General features: G+C 42.6%; 1 protein-coding gene and 1 long non-coding RNA gene across 2 annotated transcripts in view; one reads left to right on the plus strand and one right to left on the minus strand.

The window, feature by feature from the left end:
• The window catches only part of LOC138980145 (uncharacterized), a 431218-nt gene that overhangs the window by 386504 nt on the left and 22463 nt on the right, over positions 1-22251 (plus strand). The gene's annotated exons all lie outside the window — the stretch shown is intronic.
• Positions 6445-10387, minus strand: LOC138980102 (uncharacterized). Its single transcript, XM_070352910.1, has 4 exons — positions 10196-10387; positions 9383-9480; positions 8474-8659; positions 6445-7045 (listed from the first exon to the last, which is right to left on the minus strand). The coding sequence occupies exons 1-4, from the start codon at positions 10382-10384 to the stop codon at positions 6853-6855; spliced, it is 666 nt and encodes a 221-aa protein (XP_070209011.1). The 5' UTR covers positions 10385-10387; the 3' UTR covers positions 6445-6852.

Below are 22251 nucleotides of genomic sequence, written 5' to 3' on the forward strand. Positions count from 1 at the left end.
CCACCGATTCGCCCAATAACCGGCTAATCTGCACAACATAGCGTTGAGCCTGCTGTCCAAACAGAACCGGAACACCGCATCACAGTTTTTGTCCCAGTCATCGGGCGAACGTTCTGCGGTTTGTGCTGCATGATATGAATGTGCTTATGACATTGACAAAAAAGGGCGAGTTTTTGATGCTGACAGCTGGGTAAAACTCAAAACAAATTGAAGGTATAGTGTAGTTTGAACCTTTTTATATTTAGTCAAGTTTTGACTAAATATTTTAACATCGAGGGGGAATCGAAACGAGGGTCGTGGTGTATGTGCGTATGTGTGTGTGTGCGTGCGTGTGTGTGTGTGTGTGTGTAGAGCGATTCAGACTAAACTACAGGACCGATCTTTATGAAATTTGACATGAGAGTTCCTGGGTATGAAATCTCGGAACGTTTTTTTCATTTTTTTGATAAATGTCTTTGATGACGTCATATCCGGCTTTTCGTGAAAGTTGAGGCGGCACTGTCACGCCCTCATTTTTCAACCAAATTGGTTGAAATTTTGGTCAAGTACTCTTCGACGAAGCCCGGGGTTCGGTATTGCATTTCAGCTTGGTGGCTTAAAAATTAATTAATGACTTTGGTCATTAAAAATCTGAAAATTGTAAAAAAAAATAAAAAATTATAAAACGATCCAAATTTACGTTTATCTTATTCTCCATCATTTGCTGATTCCAAAAACATATAAATATGTTATATTCGGATTAAAAACAAGCTCTGAAAATTAAATATATAAAAATTATTATCAATTTTTTTTTTTCGAAATCAATTTAAAAACACTTTCATCTTATTCCTTGTCGGTTCCTGATTCCAAAAATATATAGATATGATATGTTTGGATTAAAAACACGCTCAGAAAGTTAAAACGAAGAGAGGTACAGAAAAGCGTGCTATGCAGCATAGCGTAACCACTACCCCGCTCTTCTTGTCAATTTCACTGCCTATGCCGTGAGCGGTGGACCACGAGTATACGGTCTTGCTGCGTTGCATTGCGTTCAGTTTCATTCTGTGAGTTCGACAGCTACTTGACTAAATATTGTATTTTCGCCTTACGCGACTTGTTTTCGTCTTTAAATACGTTGTCTTTGACTCCTTCCTCCTTCTATTCTCTTCTTCCTATTTCTTTACTTTTTTCTTCGTTGAATAAGCTAGATGATTATAAAGGCATTTCCTATTGAGATTGGCCAGAAAAGATCGTCAAGAACTGTGAGCAAGATAAACTGAATGCCAGATAAACTTCAAAATCCTCCTTACATGGATAATACAGAAGTGTTATCGTGTATAACACATAAGTGTTATCGTGTATAACATTTAAATACATTATTGAAAAGTGACAGGAGCAACGGCATTAATGACAACGAAAATATGTAACCCAGGTAAAATAGAAAAAAAAATTACAAAATAAAAAATCTGTTGAAAAACAGTTGACATTAGATCTGAGTTCAATGTCAAAGGCAAACTCATTTTTCTTCCAAGGATTTGATGGTTCTAGTGACAAGCATCAGTTGTCATTGTTTGCGGTAATTGTGCTCGAGTCAGAACAAAGATGATGAAGTTAAGTAATGCTTTACGCCCTCACGGTAACACCATTAGAGGTACATGTGCCCAGGTTTGACCCCGACTTTAGATGAGAAAAAAAAAAGAAAAAAAAAAAGAGACAGAAAAAAAGGAAAAAGGAAAAGGTCCACCGCAAGGGAAGGATGGTTGTCGCGCTCTAGCTCCCAGTCAACGCGACACCCGAGCCGGAGGTGGTTTCAAGTAGTGAGTCAGACACAAATCTGGATAAAGTTTTGATCCTCGGATTGTGTCATCCCATTCCTATCTGTAGTTGACAAGGATCACTTGATTTTTGAGTGCACAGCAGGAATACAGATGTCAAATGGCGCCGGAAAGAGGAGGCGGGTAGGGGTGTAGGGGGAGGGGGGGGGGGGGGTGGAAAGGACCCTGAGAAGTCGGTCTTGGAGCGGAGGGGGAGGGTGTGAGGAGGTGGGAGGAGTTTTCATGGAGTGTGGAGTACAACCACCTTTCAATAGAATAACATCAAACTGTCTTCTCCTCTGTTCTATCAAAACACAGCTGATTGCCAAAGGAGAATCTCCCCTTCTTTGCACGCTTTGTGGGAACAAACTGCTACTCTTAGGGGAGCTAATCAAAGGACAACAAAAAACCAATTTGCATAGAGCTGACAGACACCACGCGACTTTTTGCTCTTCTTTGCGTCACGTGGTATTGTCCAATTTGTAGAATGGGGGGGGGGGGGGGGGAGCATCTATGCACAACATGCTGACTTGCGGGTTGTGTTTCTTCATCGTGCGATTTTCTAATTTGATTTTTTTGGGTGATTCCTTTGGTAGTCTCTCTTTGGTCCTCTCTCTCTCTCTCTCTCTCTCTCTCTCTCTCTCTCTCTCTCTCTCTCTCTCTTTCTAGGAGGTAGGCGTGCTCGAAAGGCCTGCCTCGTCGTCATCATGCTTGTGGGTAGCAACAATGACTTTAATGTTAACCCATGTCTTCTTTCTCTCCTCCTATCGCTCCTCTTTCTCTTTTTCTCCTCCTCCTCCTCCTCATCATCATCATCATTGCATCAGTGCGTGCGTGTGGTTATCATCATCATCATCATCATCATCATCATCATCATCATCATCATTGCATCAGTGCGTGCGTGTGTGTTTAAGGGAGTGTGTGCACGCAGTTCGGTGAGCACTCTGTTTGGTTGTTGTGTTGGAATGTATTAAATTATATTGAATGTACTCAAGCCAAGCATCATTCATGTGTACTGCACGTGGTTGTAATAAAATATTATGTCTTATCATCATCATCATCATCATCATCATCATCATCATCATCATCATCATCATCATCATCATCATCATCAACGGTAAAAGCACATGTCCTGTCCATGACAAGACAGTTTCGAAGTATCCTACCAAGGAAAGCACTTGCTGGTGTAAGAGAGATGTTTAGCCATTAATGTGGCTGTTTTAATGACAGACACCATCACACATCACATACAATGCGATTCAATGCCTGATCCTCAACATGAATCTTTACCAAATAACCGAAGGGAAGTAATCGCTCTTTATGCATACGAAATGTGTAATGTAGTAGTAAGCGAGAGTTGTACGGAACCTTTCTCCTGGCACCTGAGAGAATAACAAGCATTGAAATGAACAAGCGACTTTCATCCTAAAAAAAAAGATGATCGCCGCAAGCTCATCATTTTTATGCTCATCATTCTCCAAGGCACTCTAACTTACACGTACGCACAGAGTCATAAAACAAGAACCAGCTTTTATTCTTGACCGGACATAGTCCTGAGATCAAGACTGGTTTTAAACAGAACAAACACACAACACACACATTGTTACAGGGTCGCCTCGAAAGTATCAGTTAGAATCTAAAACGAAATGAGGCAGAGCGTTGTTAAGATATCAAATAACCAAAGGGAAGTAATCGCTCTTTGGTTTAAACAGAACTTTATTCAATTTTAATCATGACAAGAACAATGCATGGATGATTACATACTCAAGCATATAATGCTTATTTTAAGCAATCATAATAATTACAAAACAAGGGTTAGCATGATGGCGGAATAAATACATTAACTCATTTCAGGAAACGAAGAAACAAAACAAAAACAAAACAGATACACAGACAAGCAGATAATGGGAAGGGGTTGGTGATACAGGAGGTGGGGAAAGGGCACGAGAGAACAGGAATAGGAGTTAAGCCCGCCACCGACCACAGCCGAACCACGCCGAACCAGCTCGTCGAACGCTCGGCGAACATTCCACCGAACCAGTTCTGTGTACTAACTAATAGGGGAATCCCCTGATTTGATGACGTCGGCGACCGTTCGCCGAACCAGCTCGTCGCGGCCCGGCCGTAGCCAGCAGCTAGCTTAAGGGGAAAAGAAGAAGAAGAAGAAGACTTGGAGCGCCAACATTTGAGGAGAGTGGATCTCATTTAAATTGTAATAAGTGCACATAAGACACTCGCACAAAGTTAATGCATATTGTTAACAGAGGAAAAGTCACTACATTGCGCATAAATCGAGACATAATTAATAAGTCGAAAAACAACAAAAGAACATGAGAGAGGTTATGGGGAAAGATTTGTCAGGCAGCATGTCACATGACAGTGTCTAATAAATGTTATGAGTGAAATATAGAGGCTCAGTTACGGAACCTGCCCGTCTGTCTAATATAGTCCTGTACAGTTATAAATATGGTCTGGTTGACATTTCGTGGATATTGCGGGATGCCTTTCAATAATATTTCGATATACTTATAATCATTTGTCAAATTATCAGTGGACAATAATCTTATATCTCTATACATGGGACAATGCAATAAGTAATGTTCAGCAGTCTCGCTGGGATAACCACACTCGCACTGAGGGAAATCCTTAAGGTGCCGCTTACATAAATCAAAATTCAAATCACTCATACCAATACGCAATCTGCAATGATGTACTTGTTCAAATCTTTCTCCAGAATAATAATGGCATGGTACTTTAAAATCAGCACTTGACAAATAATTTTTGAACTCGCTCAAGGAGGTGGTCATTTTAATGTTATCTGGTAAGGTGTTCCACAGTACAGTCGTTTTTGGGATAAAAGAGTTGCGGAATAATTCGGTTCTATGAGGAGGCACGTGTCTTTCTAATGGTCTTCGTCTATGATACGGATTAATATCAACTACAAGAGGGGGCAATACATTTACTAAGTACTGGGGGCATTTGTTATGTATCATCTTATGAAAGACAATTAATTTATGTCTTTTCCTTCGTTCTTCAAGGCTACATAGCCCACTTTCCTCATACAGCTTTGCATGGCTAGTGCCTTTAACTCCACCTATTATAATTCGTAGGGCTTCTAATTGTAATTTTTCTAAAGGATCTGCCATTATCTTAGTGCAATTATCCCAAAACAACATCTGCGTAGTCGAAATGGGGTAAAATAAAAGACTTATACATTATTTCCAAACTTTTTCGACTTAATCTATATTTATAAAATCGTAAACAATTAATCAGTAAATTCACTTTTTTAACTATACTTTGGATGTGGGCATCCCACTTGCAGGTGCTCTGTAAAATCACTCCAAGGTGTTTGTGTTGATCTACATTTTGTAAAAAGACATTGTTGAAAAACAAGGGTTGAGGGGGGATTAAATCACGTTGAATATTTAGCAATTCAGTCTTAGTCTCGTTAAATTTAACTTTCCATTTATTGGCCCATGCACTAATTTTATCAAGATCTTGATTTAATATATTGGTTCGTCTGTCTACATCTTCTAATGCAAGATACATGCTTGTGTCATCAGCAAACAACTTAATTCCGGATTCAATATTCTTTACAATATCATTAATGTAAACCAAAAATAGGAGCGGGTCTAGCACGGATCCTTGTGGAACACCGGCAGGAATCTTTTTAACATTAGACTGTGTTCCCTCAATTACAACAACTTGCTTGCGGTCTGTTAAATAATCACAAAACCATAATAATAGCCGACCTCTAATGCCCACCGCTTCTAACTTGGCCAAAAGACCCTTGTGCCACACTCTATCAAACGCTTTCGACACATCAAAAAATACAGCTTGGGTCGTAATGCCTCTGTCATGACAGGAACAAAATTCATTGTAAATCGAAATCAATTGGAATACACATGAATCGTCTGGCAAAAAACCAGACTGCTGTGGAATGAGTATGTGATTTGCCTTTAAGAAATCAAAAACATGTACATAAACACATCTTTCTAACACCTTACCAACACAACTCAGTAATGATATAGGACGGTAATTATTACACATTTCTGCTGGACCTTTTTTATATACTGGAGTAACATGGGCTAGTTTCCACGAGGCGGGAAATTTTCCTTCAACTAAACTTCTATTAAATATTTTTAAAAGGGGTTCTGATACAACATCCACAGACGCAATTAATAATCGGTTATGTATTAAATCGGGACCTGCAGCTTTCGTCTTCTTCAAATGTATAATAACATCTTTTACTTCATTAACTGACAAGACTAAATTATTCATAGAACAATCAGAAATTTGGATTTCGGGAGGTTCCTCGTCTGGATTCTCAATGGACGAATTCAGAATAAACTGATTATTAAAGATATTAGCTTTATCGTGGTTTAAGTAATGTATTTGACCTTCTGAGTGGATTGGTGGTAATCGCTCTTTATGCATACGAAATGTGTAATGGAGTAAGCGAGAGTTGTACGGAACCTTTCTCCTGGCACCTGAGAGGATAACAAGCATTGAACAGAACAAGCGACTTTCAATTTCATCCTCAAAAAAGGATGATCGCCATGAATCTTTACGACAAACCTTCTTTCCCATGAAAAACATACAACTTGTAAGTCATCAAAGATCCGTCCAAGGTTTTGCATGGAATGGTGAGTTGAAGATGTATTGTTGAATTTATTTCGTAACGGACACCTATGCCAATCTGCAAAAGTAATTCATTTGAAAATAATCCCGCCACGCGGCCCCAAAAGCAGTTAGGCTGTAGATTGTTAGTATGAATCCAAGAGGAGAGATGCTGTTATCCCATGGAAGAGGCTGCACATGTGCAGAGTTGCGGTGGTTCACCAGACGGTTCACGCTGGAGGAAGGTAATAGCAAGATCTTGATGAGGCACTTTTCAGCACGTGTACGGGTAACGTCATCAAATCTAGTTTTGACGTCACGCGTTTGCCAAGATCTGCAGTCTTGGTGGGAGCAAAACAACGTATGCATTTGGAACATTGGAGAAAACAAGTGAGTCACGGGTGACGCAATTTCTACACGTACACGTACAAGTCTTTTGCTACACGTTCGATAATCTAGAACACTGTATGTCTATGTGCTGACTGGATGGCGGTTCGCAACTCGACGGAATTGCGGCTTCCAGTACGGCAGGTTTGCTTTTGAGCAGCCTCCCGCGTTCCCCTTGATGTGTCACACGGCTGTCGCTGAGGAAATACACGTAGGGGTTGAACACACAGCTCAGGAAGAAGGACCTGGAAGACAAACGAGGAAATCGTGATTCAGTGGAGAGGAAAAAAAAAAACCAGCGACAGGGCTCCCCATAGTGCGCGTGCCTGCGTCCTATACGCACTAAAAGCCGAAAACACGTACTAGAAATGTATGGAGGGGGTCCCGGGACGCACTAGACTACACTTTAAAAGAGCGGGTCCTGGAAAACACTGAATTTTCTTTATCGTGCGAACCGTAGATACTGTTCAGACTGCAATTGTCAGCTATTGTACACAGCACACTATACGTGACCACGATGTTTTATAAGTACACAGGGAAGTTTTGGCTTTTGGACCGTTGGAACCCTCTAAAATTCTGCAGCGGGGGTCCATGGACCCTCTAAAAATTGAAAGTGGGGGTCCCGGGACCCTCTAGGAGGGGCGTCCATTGGAAGCCCTGAGCGATATGACAACATTCATTTTTATCTGTTCCTCAAAGGTGGAAGCTGAAACTGGACCCGTCATCACAGAGAGCTGTGTCCTGGCTCGCTGCATTTTGATTCACAAATTTCACTTCTCAGACGACAAATGATATTTTTATATTTTACTAAAGTAGGCTACTATACACGATGTTTATACTCCAGAGTTTAATCTTTACATGCACGTTTTTCTACATTGTTGTTTTTGTCATTTTGATGCAGGCTTTCAAGAAAAATGTCTGCTTTGTAAATTAAGGCCGACAAACAAACTAGTTGTTCTTGTTCATAAATTAATGAATTAAGAATAAAGGGTGTGCTACTAAAACTGAAGACAAATGAAAACCTATGAGGGCCCCAAAGGGGGGGTATCATCACGATCACGGGAAGGGAAATTTTAGCTTTCACGATCACAGTTACCTTGATTTTTGTTTTCACGATCACAAACACCTTGACGAATAGAGGATCATAGAGTGATACAGCTGTGAAAAATGTACGCTGAAAATAAAATGCATTGCAATAATGCCCATCACGATCACAAAAACAAATGACGATCACGATCACGAGACTTGATTTTTTTGTCATCACGGATCACAGGCAAAGTCCCATCACGATCACAGAAATAAAAATTTCAGCAATCACGGTCACAGAAAGGTCAAAAAACGCCAATCACGATCACGATTTTAAACCCTTTGGGGCCCTTTTGTTCACCTATGAATAACGCACCATCTCCATCCACCCTTCGACATCCAGGAGACACAACTTGCACGAGCTACCACCAAGGAAAAGTCACGTGAGCCTGACCAAATACTGAGGAGAATAAAAATATTTTTTTTTTTTTATTGCACGGGCCTTGTCATCGCAGAACAAACGTGTTTTTGTGTAAGTTTTGTTCTGTTGTATGTTTGTGTGTTTGTTTGTTTGGTTGGTTCTTTTTTTCTTTATTTAGTCTTTCTTTTATTTATTTTTTTGATACGGGGGAGGGGGGGGGGCTTACCTGTATATCAAAGACAACCAGAGAGAAGACTGAGCCTTCAAAAAGGGTGTGATGGGATCAGCCTGGAAGATGACGTAGACGACGAAGATGCCGTGAGGCAGAAGGTGCAGAGCCGCGAAGAGAACCACCAGCACGAGCACGCAGCGAGCGCGGTTCTTGGCCTTCTCCGAGTCCTTCCTCCCTTGGCTGTGGGGAAAGATGTTCAGTGTTAAGGTGGTCCTTACTCGAGCCCGAAGTCGACTTCGCGAAGTCTTTTGCCGAAAACTCAGTGCTAAAGCTTCGTGCAGTATATTTCGTGTAGTCAACTTCGCCGAGTTTAGGACAGGCTGTATTGTTCCCACACGAGGTGGGTAGGGGGGCGGGGGGTGACAGTGTTCCCACACCGGGCAAGCTTTGGGTAAAGATGTAAGCCCAAATATAACTGGCGTGAAAGCAAGCAACGTATCAGTACATTTGAACGCGAGAAGAAAGAGTGTCCGTGTTCTGACAACGGAGTGTAGGAAAAGCCATGCAGTGTCCGTGTTCCTATATATCCCAATGCTCCCCAACGCACACATTACAAACCGCCTTCTAAATCCTGAGCAAAGGGAAGCAATTCCGTACAGCATGCACATATACAAAACAAAACAAATCATATATACAATCAAGGAATACTCAGATTGTTTCACAAGATTGCAGAAAAACATTGTCAGGATACACTTTAGTTTCACAAGTAAGTTCAGTTCACTTTCACTGTACTAAATTTGCTCAGCTTCAAAGTTCTAGCTTCAAAAATATCCGAGAAAACCTCAACATTAAGATGTTTGTTCTCTTGCGGACGCACGGATGGATGGACGGGGGAACATTATTCTAAATATGTTTACTCAGATGAACCAACAACTAATTGTTTCAAGACTGTGTGAGCTGTACCTTGGCCCGTGCGAGGTTTTGGTCATTGGTGCTTCGGGTTTTGAAGACAGTTGCGTGGTTTGTGAGTCTTGAACTTGTTTCTCTTGCACAGAGCTCACCTAAATAGAAAATAAGAAAGACTGGTTGGTTGGTTGGTTGGTTGGTTGGTAAACATGTTTTATCGTCTCATGACATCAGCTGATATTGCTCTTCGAGACCGATGCAAGTAATAAGAAAGGCAAATCCCCAATAGACGCATCATCGCAATACAAATAAAGACCATTCAACCATTTTGGAACAGATGTGGTGCGTGGGACGGAGGGGGGGCGAGCGGGTATACGTGGGTGCGTGTAGTTATTGGAATTAGTTAACCTTCTTGTTTTGCAATGCTTTAAAAAAAATAGTTGAATCTACCAGTTGCGAATTTGACAATGTCCACAAAAAAACGGTCGAAAAATGGAGGGGTCTTAAATCGGAACCACACGTTTTGGACACCCGAACTCCCCACCCCCCGACCTCCAACCAAACACGATAACTAAAATCTGGTAAGTCTGACAAGACTTTACCACTACCACAATTAAAGAACCACTTACAATTAAATAGACGTGAAGGGGAGATTTCAAACACAAGAGTTGCCCTGATAGTCTGTGCCCGACGCGTGACTAATGACTTTTGAGGGGCATGTGTCAGGCATCGGCACACACAATAAAACCTTCAGAGTAAATGTATCTGCAATATTGAGGATTTTGTCACTACAGTTCCGATGCTCTCAGGGTTTTATTCCGGGGCGTCCTCCCAGCCAAGATTCTTAACAAGAAGAAAAAGAACAATTACCCTGTTAGAAAAGAATCCCAACGGGATCCAGGTGAGCTTGGAGGATTCATCAGGATTGATTCCAGTGACCACGAGCCTGGGAGGACCGCTGGTCAAACGTTCACTGACCCTGGTCATCATGCTATCGCGGGAGGTGGAAGGTTCGGTCAGCACGCGTGGGCTGGATACGTTGGGGAACATGCTGGCCATACGTTCTTCTGAAGATAGAACAGAGAGCGAAGGTTCATTCACTTGACATTCTGGTGGTTAAGAACATGCGGACCATCTCTGAAGAAAGAACAGAGAGCGAGGGTTAATTTGCCTGACATTCTAGTGGAAATGAACATGCTGATCCTATCTGAAGAGATAAGAACACGCTGACCCCCCCTGAAGAGAGAACAGAGAGCGATGATTAATTCACTTGACATTCTGGTGGATAATAAGAACATTGTGATCCTATCTGAAGAGATAAGAACATGCTGATCCTATCTGAAGAGAGAACAGAGAGCGAAGGTTATTTCACTGGACATTCTGGTGGTTAGGAACATGCGGACCCTCTCTGAAAAGAGAGAATGGAACGAATGTCAATTCATTTGATGTTCCGACTATTAATACCACGAGAAGAGATCATGTTGGATCCTGGGGTTCTGTCACCCACATACAAATGATAACGTCGACATGAATTAACAATATGGACGATATGTAGTAGCCAAAAATATATTTTGAATTAGAGCAAAATAGTCAAACGCAGGATCAGTAGGTATAGTCCCCCCCCCCCAACCACCACCCCACCCCCTCACCTGACGCGTTATTTTGTATAGGGTATGTAGCGCCAAATGCCTCATTTATGTGAACTCTATTCTTTTTTCTTCAGATTTGTAAAAAAAAAATCGGGTCGACCTGGTTTCCCTGATCTAACATTACTTTATGTGACTGCTGTGAAAACCTACCCCTGAGGTTTTCCTCTGAGTGGTGGGAGTGAGATTTTCCGCAGCATCCGATGAAGTCGATCTGCGACAATAGGCCGGACACTCCAGACCCTTTGGAAAAGCGACTGAATTGTTCGCTTTTGAAACTGGAGCTGGCTTGTCCGTACGATGTGATATTAGGCACACTACGGTCAGATATGAGAACCATTCTTCTTCTTCCTCCTCCTCCTTCTTCTTGAATTCCTGCATGAGTTAATTTGCGTTCTCTCTCCATTTCCCTCAATCTTTTCTCATCTTGTTCTTTTGGACTCGCCCGTTTGGTTTCTTCTTCCGGGTTGCTATGTTTGTGTTGTTCGGGGGTTGTCGGGTTGCTTTTTGTACCCGGAGAAGAGCCTTCTGACATTTCGTTTTGGTTTAGATTTTGGACGTGCAGCGGAATCTGATTGATCCACTTTGAATGCTGTGCATAGTGTGAACTTTCTTCTTCAGTTTGCAGAATATTCACTGCTGTCAAAATAATGAAATTGTTTAGTTCTGCGGAGTAAAAGACCTTTTCCGTTTTGCTGCCTTGAGCATGAGGTTTGTATCCAGTTTTAGATGTGTGTTTAGTGCTTTTACGCTTGATGCCAGGTTTGCTTTGCAATTGTCCATGAGCTTCGGGCACGTCTACTAAGATCGGCAGGTTTGCAATGTCTTTTCCTTCTGTAGGATCAAGGTTGTGTGCATTCTGCAGTGAGTCGCCTTGGGGTTGAATTTCCTTGGCATCTAAATTATGATCTGCCTTACAAGTTTCCTTGTGGAACTGGAAAGACTTGCTCCCTCTGGCGCCGAAAATGTTCTCTGCCCTAACCGTTTCGCTGGAAGATTGCACAGATTCCCTTGTCTCGGGTCTGTTGTTCTCAAAAGAGCATACTGAACACCTACAAATAAAAGCCCACGATACTTGTCTTGGTGACGGATTAGTGTAAGCTTCGGAAGCTTTGACATTTGAATCTGTTTGCCTGCAAGCGGCTTCAGTCTGTGCAAGAGTACCAGAGATCTTGTTCTCGGTCAGATGTTTGGCTGCGTGTGTGTGGTGGTCAACTGGCAACGCAGGATCAGAGAGACGGTTGACTGTGGTCTTGTGGTGACGCTTGGAAGCCCCATGACATTGGTAGCTGGCTTTATTTCCTTCATTGTTTTCTTTGTTGCTAAGTTCCCTCATGCTGAGCGCGTCAACTTTGACACTCATCTTATTCCTTGAATTCTCTCCGTTTTCTTTGGAAACCTGGAGACTTCTTGTATGCCCCGATGAGAGTTGTTCTGTCGCAGAATAATGGATACAACACTGGATTGGGCAGCAATAACAAGTCCATGACAATCTCCTTGGGATGGTCGAGGTCCTTGGCAGTGTTCTTTGCTCATGCTTTGGGTCTTTCTTTCCACTTGTCGCCTCCGCCAGATTATTATTACTCCCACTGACGGCGGTCAGCGTTGAATCCTGCGTTTGGTTTGGATACCCGCTTTTCTCTTGAGTGCGCCTTTTGTCTATCTGGTGTTGGATATGGCTGGACAGTCTATGATGCCTTGGTTGGGGCAGTTTTGACTTTTTAAGTTTACTGTCTCTGTAATCCCCTGTGCCGCTTTGTTCTTCCTGTTGTATACCGCGCGGCATGTCTCTTCCTGACCTGGCACTGTTCTGTATGTTACTGGGACAAATAGGACGCTCGCCTGGTAAGTCATCGTCGTCTAGAATGGCATTATTCTGTGTATTTTCTCCATCAGCAGTCTGCTCGTGTTCACCCCTTACACAAGAAGTGAGGTGAGTTTCTGTCATTCTTGAAGCGCTGCAGTTCCTGTCACTGTCTTCCTGACAGGTCTTCTGTTGGTCCACGCCGCTTACAGACTCCTGTTGGTCCACGCCGCTTACAGACTCCTGTTGGTCCACGCCGCTTACAGACTCCTGTTGGTCCACGCCGCTTACAGACTCCTGTTGGTCCACGCCGCTTACAGACTCCTGTTGGTCCACGCCGCTTACAGACTCCTGTTGGTCCACGCCGCTTACAGACTCCTGTTGGTCCACGCCGCTTACAGACTCCTGTTGGTCCACGCCGCTTACAGACTCCTGTTGGTCCACGCCGCTTACAGACTCCTGTTGGTCCACGCCGCTTACAGACTCCTGTTGGTCCACGCGGCTTACAGACTCCTGTTGGTCCACGCCGCTTACAGACTCCTGTTGGTCCACGCCGCTTACAGACTCCTGTTGGTCCACGCCGCTTACAGACTCCTGTTGGTCCACGCCGCTTACAGACTCCTGTTGGTCCACGCCGCTTACAGACTCCTGTTGGTCCACGCCGCTTACAGACTCCTGTTGGTCCACGCCGCTTACAGACTCCTGTTGGTCCACGCCGCTTACAGACTCCTGTTGGTCCACGCCGCTTACAGACTCCTGTTGGTCCACGCCGCTTACAGACTCCTGTTGGTCCACGCGGCTTACAGACTCCTGTTGGTCCACGCCGCTTACAGACTCCTGTTGGTCCACGCCGCTTACAGACTCCTGTTGGTCCACGCCGCTTACAGACTCCTGTTGGTCCACGCCGCTTACAGACTCCTGTTGGTCCACGCCGCTTACAGACTCCTGTTGGTCCACGCCGCTTACAGACTCCTGTTGGTCCACGCCGCTTACAGACTCCTGTTGGTCCACGCCGCTTACAGACTCCTGTTGGTCCACGCCGCTTACAGACTCCTGTTGGTCCACGCCGCTTACAGACTCCTGTTGGTCCACGCCGCTTACAGACTCCTGTTGGTCCACGCCGCTTACAGACTCCTGTTGGTCCACGCCGCTTACAGACTCCTGTTGGTCCACGCCGCTTACAGACTCCTGTTGGTCCACGCCGCTTACAGACTCCTGTTGGTCCACGCCGCTTACAGACTCCTGTTGGTCCACGCCGCTTACAGACTCCTGTTGGTCCACGCCGCTTACAGACTCCTGTTGGTCCACGCCGCTTACAGACTCCTGTTGGTCCACGCCGCTTACAGACTCCTGTTGGTCCACGCGGCTTACAGACTCCTGTTGGTCCACGCCGCTTACAGACTCCTGTTGGTCCACGCCGCTTACAGACTCCTGTTGGTCCACGCCGCTTACAGACTCCTGTTGGTCCACGCCGCTTACAGACTCCTGTTGGTCCACGCCGCTTACAGACTCCTGTTGGTCCACGCCGCTTACAGACTCCTGTTGGTCCACGCCGCTTACAGACTCCTGTTGGTCCACGCCGCTTACAGACTCCTGTTGGTCCACGCCGCTTACAGACTCCTGTTGGTCCACGCCGCTTACAGACTCCTGTTGGTCCACGCCGCTTACAGACTCCTGCATTGTTTCTTCGTGTGTGGATGTATTACCGGCTTCGTTAGCACGAGATTCGATCACGAACTGCACGGACTTGGTAATGCAGGTGATGGGACTGTCAGACTCATCAGCTCTCCCACTCTTCCAATCTTCACTCTCGTCAATGCACTCCATCGTTTTGAATACTTTTGTGAGAGGCGATATTTTTCTAGAGTCCGTCTGCGAGCTGGGGCCGGGGTGGGAATTGGTATGCTCCTCCTCCTCCTCGGAAACAACTGAAAAGCTGGGGTTGCGGGCAAACTCCATGCTGGTCTTGTTGTCCTGGATGAGACCGGAAAAGACTCTATGCGACGGGGTCAAACTATTTCGCGTGGCTAAGGGACTCCCAGTACCGGGTAGGATTGAAGTCATGCTCCTGTCAGAACTTGAACCAGACTTGGCTTTAGACGTCGTGCTGCTTCTCTTACTGGTAGAGGCAGAAAGGTCACACAGCCCGGAGCCCAGGTTATGCATGGGAAGAGAGGCCGACCTTGTGTCGACCTGCATATAGGAGGTGCCACTGTTGCGCCGTGTCATGTTAGAGGGGACGCTTGTGCTCCTGACTGGGCCCATCACCTCCACCACTCTGCGGCCCCTGCTGCCGTGGGAGCTCATGCTCATCCGCCGCTTCTGTAGACTGTACCTGGCCACATAGATAATAACAATGAATCGTCATCGTCGTCGTCGTCACAGTCGTCATCGTCATCTTCTTCTTCTTCTTCTTCTTCTTCTTCTTCTTCTTCTTCTTCTTCTTCTTCTTCTTCTTCTTCTTCTTCTTCTTCTTCTTCATCGTTGTCGTCGTTGCTGTCTTGAGAACGAAGACTTGCTGTTTCTGACCTCAATGTGATATCGAAATTTGACGAAGTATGGCAGACGCAGCCAGAAGAAGCTCTTACCTGACGATGAAATACTCCTCGTACACAGACACTTCTTGAGAAAGCGTCGTGGGGATCCCGTAGTATCTCTCGAACGGGAAAAGGCGAGACTCACGCTGTCGCGGTTCCGCTCCGCTAACACGCTCTGCTGCTCTGCCTCTCGAAACACCTGTCGGTGACAAGGTGCCATGCACGTCGGACACTATGGCCTTGTCGCAGAGCTTCATGATGAGGCAGATGCGTCTGTTGGCCCAGACGACGAAGAGGAGCACGGCAATGAAGAAGACAAGCTCCAGGCAGCGGAACACCTGGGTGACGTGATCGTCGAGGTTGACGCTCTCAGGGAAGCAGATGCTGGCGGCTCGGGTTCCGTTTGATGTGTTCACCTGTTATCCGACACAGACTGCGAAAGTTCCAAAATCAAGAAGCAAACAAAACAACGACAACAACAACAACAACAACAACAACAACAACAACAACAACAACAACAACAACAACAACAACAAACAACCAAGAATGATATAGTTAACGGAACGTTTAACCTTCAACGGATCACGCTTTGGATTACACAGTACGGATGGTACACGACCCACACTTTCCAAAGAAGGATTCGACGTAAAAAGTATGGGTCGTACACGACCCACGCCATCCGCATAAGGATAAACAACGTAAAATTCCTTACGTAATTCCATATGGGTCGTCCACCCGGACAGTAGTTCAAATTACGTCACCGTTTATTTGTTTGGTTAGAAAGATAATCTTTCAAAAGTTGGGCAATGGGAAGGTCGTATGGTGATTGGAGATTACATGAAGTCTCAATTCAAAACTCCAAATAGTTTCAGAGATAAAGAAGATTTTGTGAGGCTCTGGGTCGGGTCGTCCACGACCCACGAAGCACAGTGAAGGTTCATTGATAAGGGGGAAAAAAAGTCTGTTTACGGTATCCCGACCGACCCTATTTTTTCACGCGACCCTACACTTATTTTTGACATTTGGGGAAAAAATAAAAAATACAAATAAAAAATAAAATAAAATAAAACAAGAGGCGAAGCCTTCAAGGCTCACGTAAGAAATCAACAAACAGTAACACAAACTCAATCACTCCGTCACACATACACACACACAGTCGGCATAGGTGACACGGTGCAAGAGTGCGAGACACTTGATCTACATCTGTCTGTCTATAGCCTACTTACTTACACGACTGCCTGAGATGGCCAGATCGACACTGCGCTTTCGACAGCGCTGCGCTCCCTCGCGCAGACACTGGAAACACGCTGTGCAGATTAACCTGTAGGAAATCTCCTTTGGTATCTTCTTTATCTATTTTTCTGGAGCTACGAAACCGAACAATGTAAAATCGTCTTCTCCGAATCGGCGAACTGCAGCTCGGTGAAAACTGTATCTATACCACAATCCTTCACGCGATCTGACCTAACCTTGACCCCTGACCTGGTCTACATACCACACACGACACAAACCAGTCTAGACTCTTCTCCAGTGTTTTGCGCGTTTATCTCCCTTCCTTCGTGCGGTGCGCCGGCAAAGCCAGCGTACACCCGGCAAAGCCGGGTCCCCGGCACAGCCGGGTATTCGGCTCGACTTCTTCCCGGCGAAGCCGTACCCGGGCCCGGCGAAGCGGGTATTCATCTAGTACATACATACATACATACATACATACATACATACATACATACATACATACATACATACATACATACATACATACATACATACATACATACATACATACATACATACATACATACATACATACATACATACATACATACATACATACATACATACATGCATGCATGCATGCATACATACATACATACATGCATGCATGCATACATACATACATGCATGCATGCATACATACATACATACATACATACGCACGCACGCACGCACGCACGCACGCACGCACACACAGACAAAAGTTAGGCGAAGCGGGTATTCATCTAGTACATACATACATACATACATACATACATACATACATACATACATACATACATACATACATACATACATACATACATACAGGGTGACACAAAAAAAACAGAGCCCACCAAAAGTTTAATATTTTCTGAAATAATCAGCCGATTCTTTTATTTTTTCAGGTGAGCCAAGCTGAAATGATGTTCTAACAGCCCACCAAGTTTGAGCTTCAAGATGTCATGGACAACGGAGCATAAGACATTTATAGTCGAGGCCTATTTTCGGTCGAATTCTATCCAGACTGGTCAGCCGCAGATGTGGGATCGCTCTTACAGCTGCTGTTATTGCTGCCTTAAGATCAGGGATGGTCTGGGGGTTGTTGCCATATACCCTGTCCTTGAGGTACCCCCACAGATAAAAATCTGGGGGGTTCAAGTCCGGTGAATAGGGGGACCACTCTGGGTCACATCTGCGGCTGACCAGTCTGGATAGAATTCGACCGAAAATAGGCCTCGACTATAAATGTCTTATGCTCCGTTGTCCATGACATCTTGAAGCTCAAACTTGGTGGGCTGTTAGAACATCATTTCAGCTTGGCTCACCTGAAAAAATAAAAGAATCGGCTGATTATTTCAGAAAATATTAAACTTTTGGTGGGATAGATCTGTTTTTTTTGTGTCACCCTGTACATACATGGGTGCGTCTCAGAAACTGATCCTTTTGTGTGTGCCATAATCAAATTAGCCCACAATTGAAACATACTGAATTTTAAATCATGATATTGGTATTTTTGAGAAGTAAAATGAATAAAGAAATAGTACAAACAAAACTGAGTATTTTGCATGATTATTATGAAGGTTGTTTTGCGAAAGAAATGATTAAATGCGTGAAAAATGGAGGTCTGATCTGTGACATGAACCATCAACTAGTTTTGCACCTCACTACAAGAATCGTTTAGAATGTCCAAGGACTGCTATTCTTGTTATGTGTGTTTGGTTTAAGTGTACTTGACAGTTGAAATGTTATTTTGTCCACAGAATTGTTTTTTTAAACGAAATTAATCGCTTGAAAGTTTGCCATCACTGTCGTAACATAGGTTTCCGCACGCGTGCAACAGCAACAAGTCCTAAATTTGAACTTTAGAATTTGCATATTCATCTTCAACACGATCTAGACATGAAAGGGCATAGAACATCGCTAAGCTAAATGTTATTTAAGTATTATTTTCTCAAAATTGCATCTGCAAACTAAGTTGAAAGTTGCGCAATATGATATGCTTCTTCAAAATTCAGTTACGATGGTGAACGGTTTTGCAAATAATGTTCAGAGTTTTGAAGAAAGATTAGAACTATTTTGCGCGTAGTGACTTAGAGGTGCGGGTGACTACGCATGCGCAGTTACAGAGAGAAATAGTTCAGCTTCCAGCAGCGAAGAAAGATTTCGAGAATGTTTCCGAAGTCTGTGATTTTGTTACGACAGTGATCAACACCCCAGGTTCTTGAGAAAAGGTGAGTTTTTGCTGCTATGATATTCTATGAAGTGAAAAATTAGGCTAAACATTTGTTAATAATAGTTTTTCTTTCGATTTCACCTAGTCAAAACTTGACTAAATGTTTTAACATAGAGGGGGAATCGAAACGAGGGTCGTGGTGTATGTGTGTGTGTGTGTCTGTCTGTCTGTGCGTGTGTGTGTGTAGAGCGATTCAGACTAAACTACTTGACCGATCTTTATGAAATTTGACATGAGAGTTCCTGGGTATGATATCCCCGGACGTTTTTTTCTTTTTTTCGACAAATACTTTTGATGACGTCATATCCGGCTTTTTGTAAAAGTTGAGGCGGCACTGTCACACCCTCATTTTTCAATTAAATTGATTGAAATTTTTGTAAAGCAATTTTCGACGAAGGCCGGACTTCGGTATTGCATTTTAGCTTGGTGGCTTAAAAATTAATTAATGACTTTGGCCATTAAAAATCTGAAAATTGTAATTTTTTTTTTATTTTATATAAAACGATCCACATTTACGTTCATCTTATTTTACATCATTTCCTGATTCCAAAAACATATAAATATGTTATATTTGGATTAAAAACAAGCTCTGAAAATTAAAAATATAAAAAATTATGATCAAAATTAAATTTCCGAAATCCATTTAAAGGAACGGTAAGTGTCAATGTTTTCTTTAATTGTAAAAGTTGTATGTTCAATGGAATGGTAAGTCTGAACAAAATAATTACTTTATTTTGTTTTTAGCCAGTGAATGTGGATGCATCAAAATCTTGATAGACATCAAACAAATTCATGTTAGTGAAACTAGTACACATATTGCATCAATCTTTGGTTGAAATCGCTGGTACTTGCATGTTTCAGGTGCAAGAGATTCGACCTGATGAACTGGTGGTACCGTTCCTTCGAAGGAAACCGGAGGGGAACTACTATTGCTTTCCAGGGATCGATGATATTTCCTTAGTCCCTGCATCTGATGCAAACATGATTCGTGACCCCACCTTCAATGCCAGGGGGCATTATTTCTTTTAAAATAAATTAATTAACTGCAAGTGGCAACTGTTCTATATGTAACCAATGCCTTTGGTTTATTGTCTTAACAATTGAATGAACCACTTTTGAACATTTGCATTCTTCATGTCAAACCTTATTATACATGTCTGGTTGTTCGTTTCCGAGTTACGTCGGTGATGAACTTTTCATTAATGTTTCTCTTTTTTGGGGCAAAGTTTTCTTGATTTTGTCCAGCTGTTTTAGTGTTTGGCATTTTACCTAAGAAGAATCTGGTTGCAAAATCAGCTTCATTTAGTAAAGTTTGTGGGAAAAAGCATAACCGTTTCGTTGTTACAAAAGTGATGTTTCCATGTTACATCGGTGACCATTTTGCATTCTTTTGGGATAACTTTCTAACATTTTGTCTTAGAGCAACAAATCTTTGTATATATGCTATTGTGAAGGTTAAATGTCAATAAGACTGAATGAATGCCATGTATCAACATGTTCTGATCAGGGTATCTTTAATTAATTTTCATTTTTGTATTGAAATTTTGACGAATGCATGGAACATTGAAAAAAACATTATTTTGTTGTTTGCATGTAGTCATTTCATATTGAACTCTATAATGGCTTGTGATTCAACAATAATAACTGAATAAAAGTCGTTTTCAGCCTTATAAATGCAGTTTTTTTGTCTTTTATTTTTTCCATGTTACACGGGTGATTTTGCACACATGGTCCAAATAATGCTCAACATATGGCAAACTAAAGGCAATGTTATATTTTTTCTTGTTTAAACTGAAAAGGTACACCCTGAAAAGTGTGTAAATAGTATTATCAAAGTTTTCTGGGAAGATTTTACTTTTGGTGATAATGTCACAAACAGAGGACGAGATTCTGAGACGCACCCACATACATACATACATACATACATACATACATACATACATACATACATACATACATACATACATACATACATACATACATACATGCATGCATGCATACATACATACATACATACATACATACATACATGCATACATACATACATACATACATACATACATACATACATACATACATACATACATACGCACGCACGCACACACAGACAAAAGTTAGCATCGCATAGGCTACACTTACGTGAGCCAAAAAGTCTTTGTTTTTTGGCAAAATAACTTAAAAATATGTTTTTTTGGAGAAATTATTATTTGTTTTAAATTCCGACCTACCGACCCTATTTTTTTTGCCTATGTTAATCTAAACAGACTTTTTTTGTTGTTGGCCTAAGTCAAAATATATCACGAGTACGTCGACGTAATCTGTCAAGAGTGTTACATAGGATAAGAGCATCTGTTAACCAGTGATTTGTGAACATGTAAAACCATTTTACAAATTACGTCGAGCCTAAAACCGCGATTTGTAAACATGTAAAAAAGTAAAAATTATCGCATTCCACAAAGCGTTACATGCCTTTTATTATTATTACTATTTGTTGTTTAGAGCCTCTATGCTGGGTTGTGGGGGTGGTTTGGGCCCGATAGATAAAATATTACGAATTTTAGCATAACAAAACAAAACAAACAAGAAGGGCAAAGCCCATACGACTCACATGCTTGACCTTGACCTTTACATGACCTTGACCTTCAGGGTCAAGGTCAAATAACTAAACCTAGCAATGACATCATACACTAAGAACTGCTTTACACATTTTCCTACCAAAATACATGTGACCTTGACCCAAGGTCAAGGTAATCCAAGGTCATGCAACACAAAGCTGTTAATTCAAGACATAGGAAGTACAATGGTGCTTATTGGCTCTTTCTACCATGAGATATGGTCACTTTTAGTGGTTCACTACCTTATTTTGGTCACATTTCATAAGGGTCAAAGTGACCTTGACCTTGATCATATGTGACCAAATGTGTCTCATGATGAAAGCATAACATGTGCCCCACATAATTTTTAAGTTTGAAACAGTTATCTTCCATAGTTCAGGGTCAAGGTCACTTCAAAATATGTATACAATCCAACTTTGAAGAGCTCCTGTGACCTTGACCTTGAAGCAAGGTAAACCAAACTGGTATCAAAAGATGGGGCTTACTTTGCCCTATATATCATATATAGGTGAGGTATTCAACCTCAAAAACTTCAGAGAAAATGGGAAAAATGGGAAAAATAGCTGTTTTTTAGACAACATTTATGGCCCCTGCGACCTTGACCTTGAAGCAAGGTCAAGATGCTATGTATGTTTTTTGGGGCCTTGTCATCATACACCATCTTCCCAAATTTGGTACTGATAGACTGAATAGTGTCCAAGAAATATCCAACGTTAAAGTTTTCCGGACGGACGTCCGGACGGACGGACGGACGAACGTCCGGACGGACGGACGGACGACTCGGGTGAGTACATAGACTCACTTTTGCTTCGCATGTGAGTCAAAAAAACATTTCCC

The sequence above is a fragment of the Littorina saxatilis genome, linkage group LG11 (assembly GCF_037325665.1).
Source record: "Littorina saxatilis isolate snail1 linkage group LG11, US_GU_Lsax_2.0, whole genome shotgun sequence".
Lineage (NCBI taxonomy): Eukaryota > Metazoa > Mollusca > Gastropoda > Littorinimorpha > Littorinidae > Littorina > Littorina saxatilis.

Excerpts from the sequence above, each read along its gene's own strand:
- LOC138980102 (XM_070352910.1), bottom strand. The coding sequence starts at position 10,384 with ATGGCCAGCATGTTCCCCAACGTATCCAGCCCACGCGTGCTGACCGAA. Across the intron at positions 9,481-10,195 it reads TGGGATTCTTTTCTAACAGG|GTGAGCTCTGTGCAAGAGAA; the intron begins GTAATTGTTCTT and ends TTTTCTATTTAG. Across the intron at positions 7,046-8,473 it reads TGGTTGTCTTTGATATACAG|GTCCTTCTTCCTGAGCTGTG; the intron begins GTAAGCCCCCCC and ends TTTGTCTTCCAG.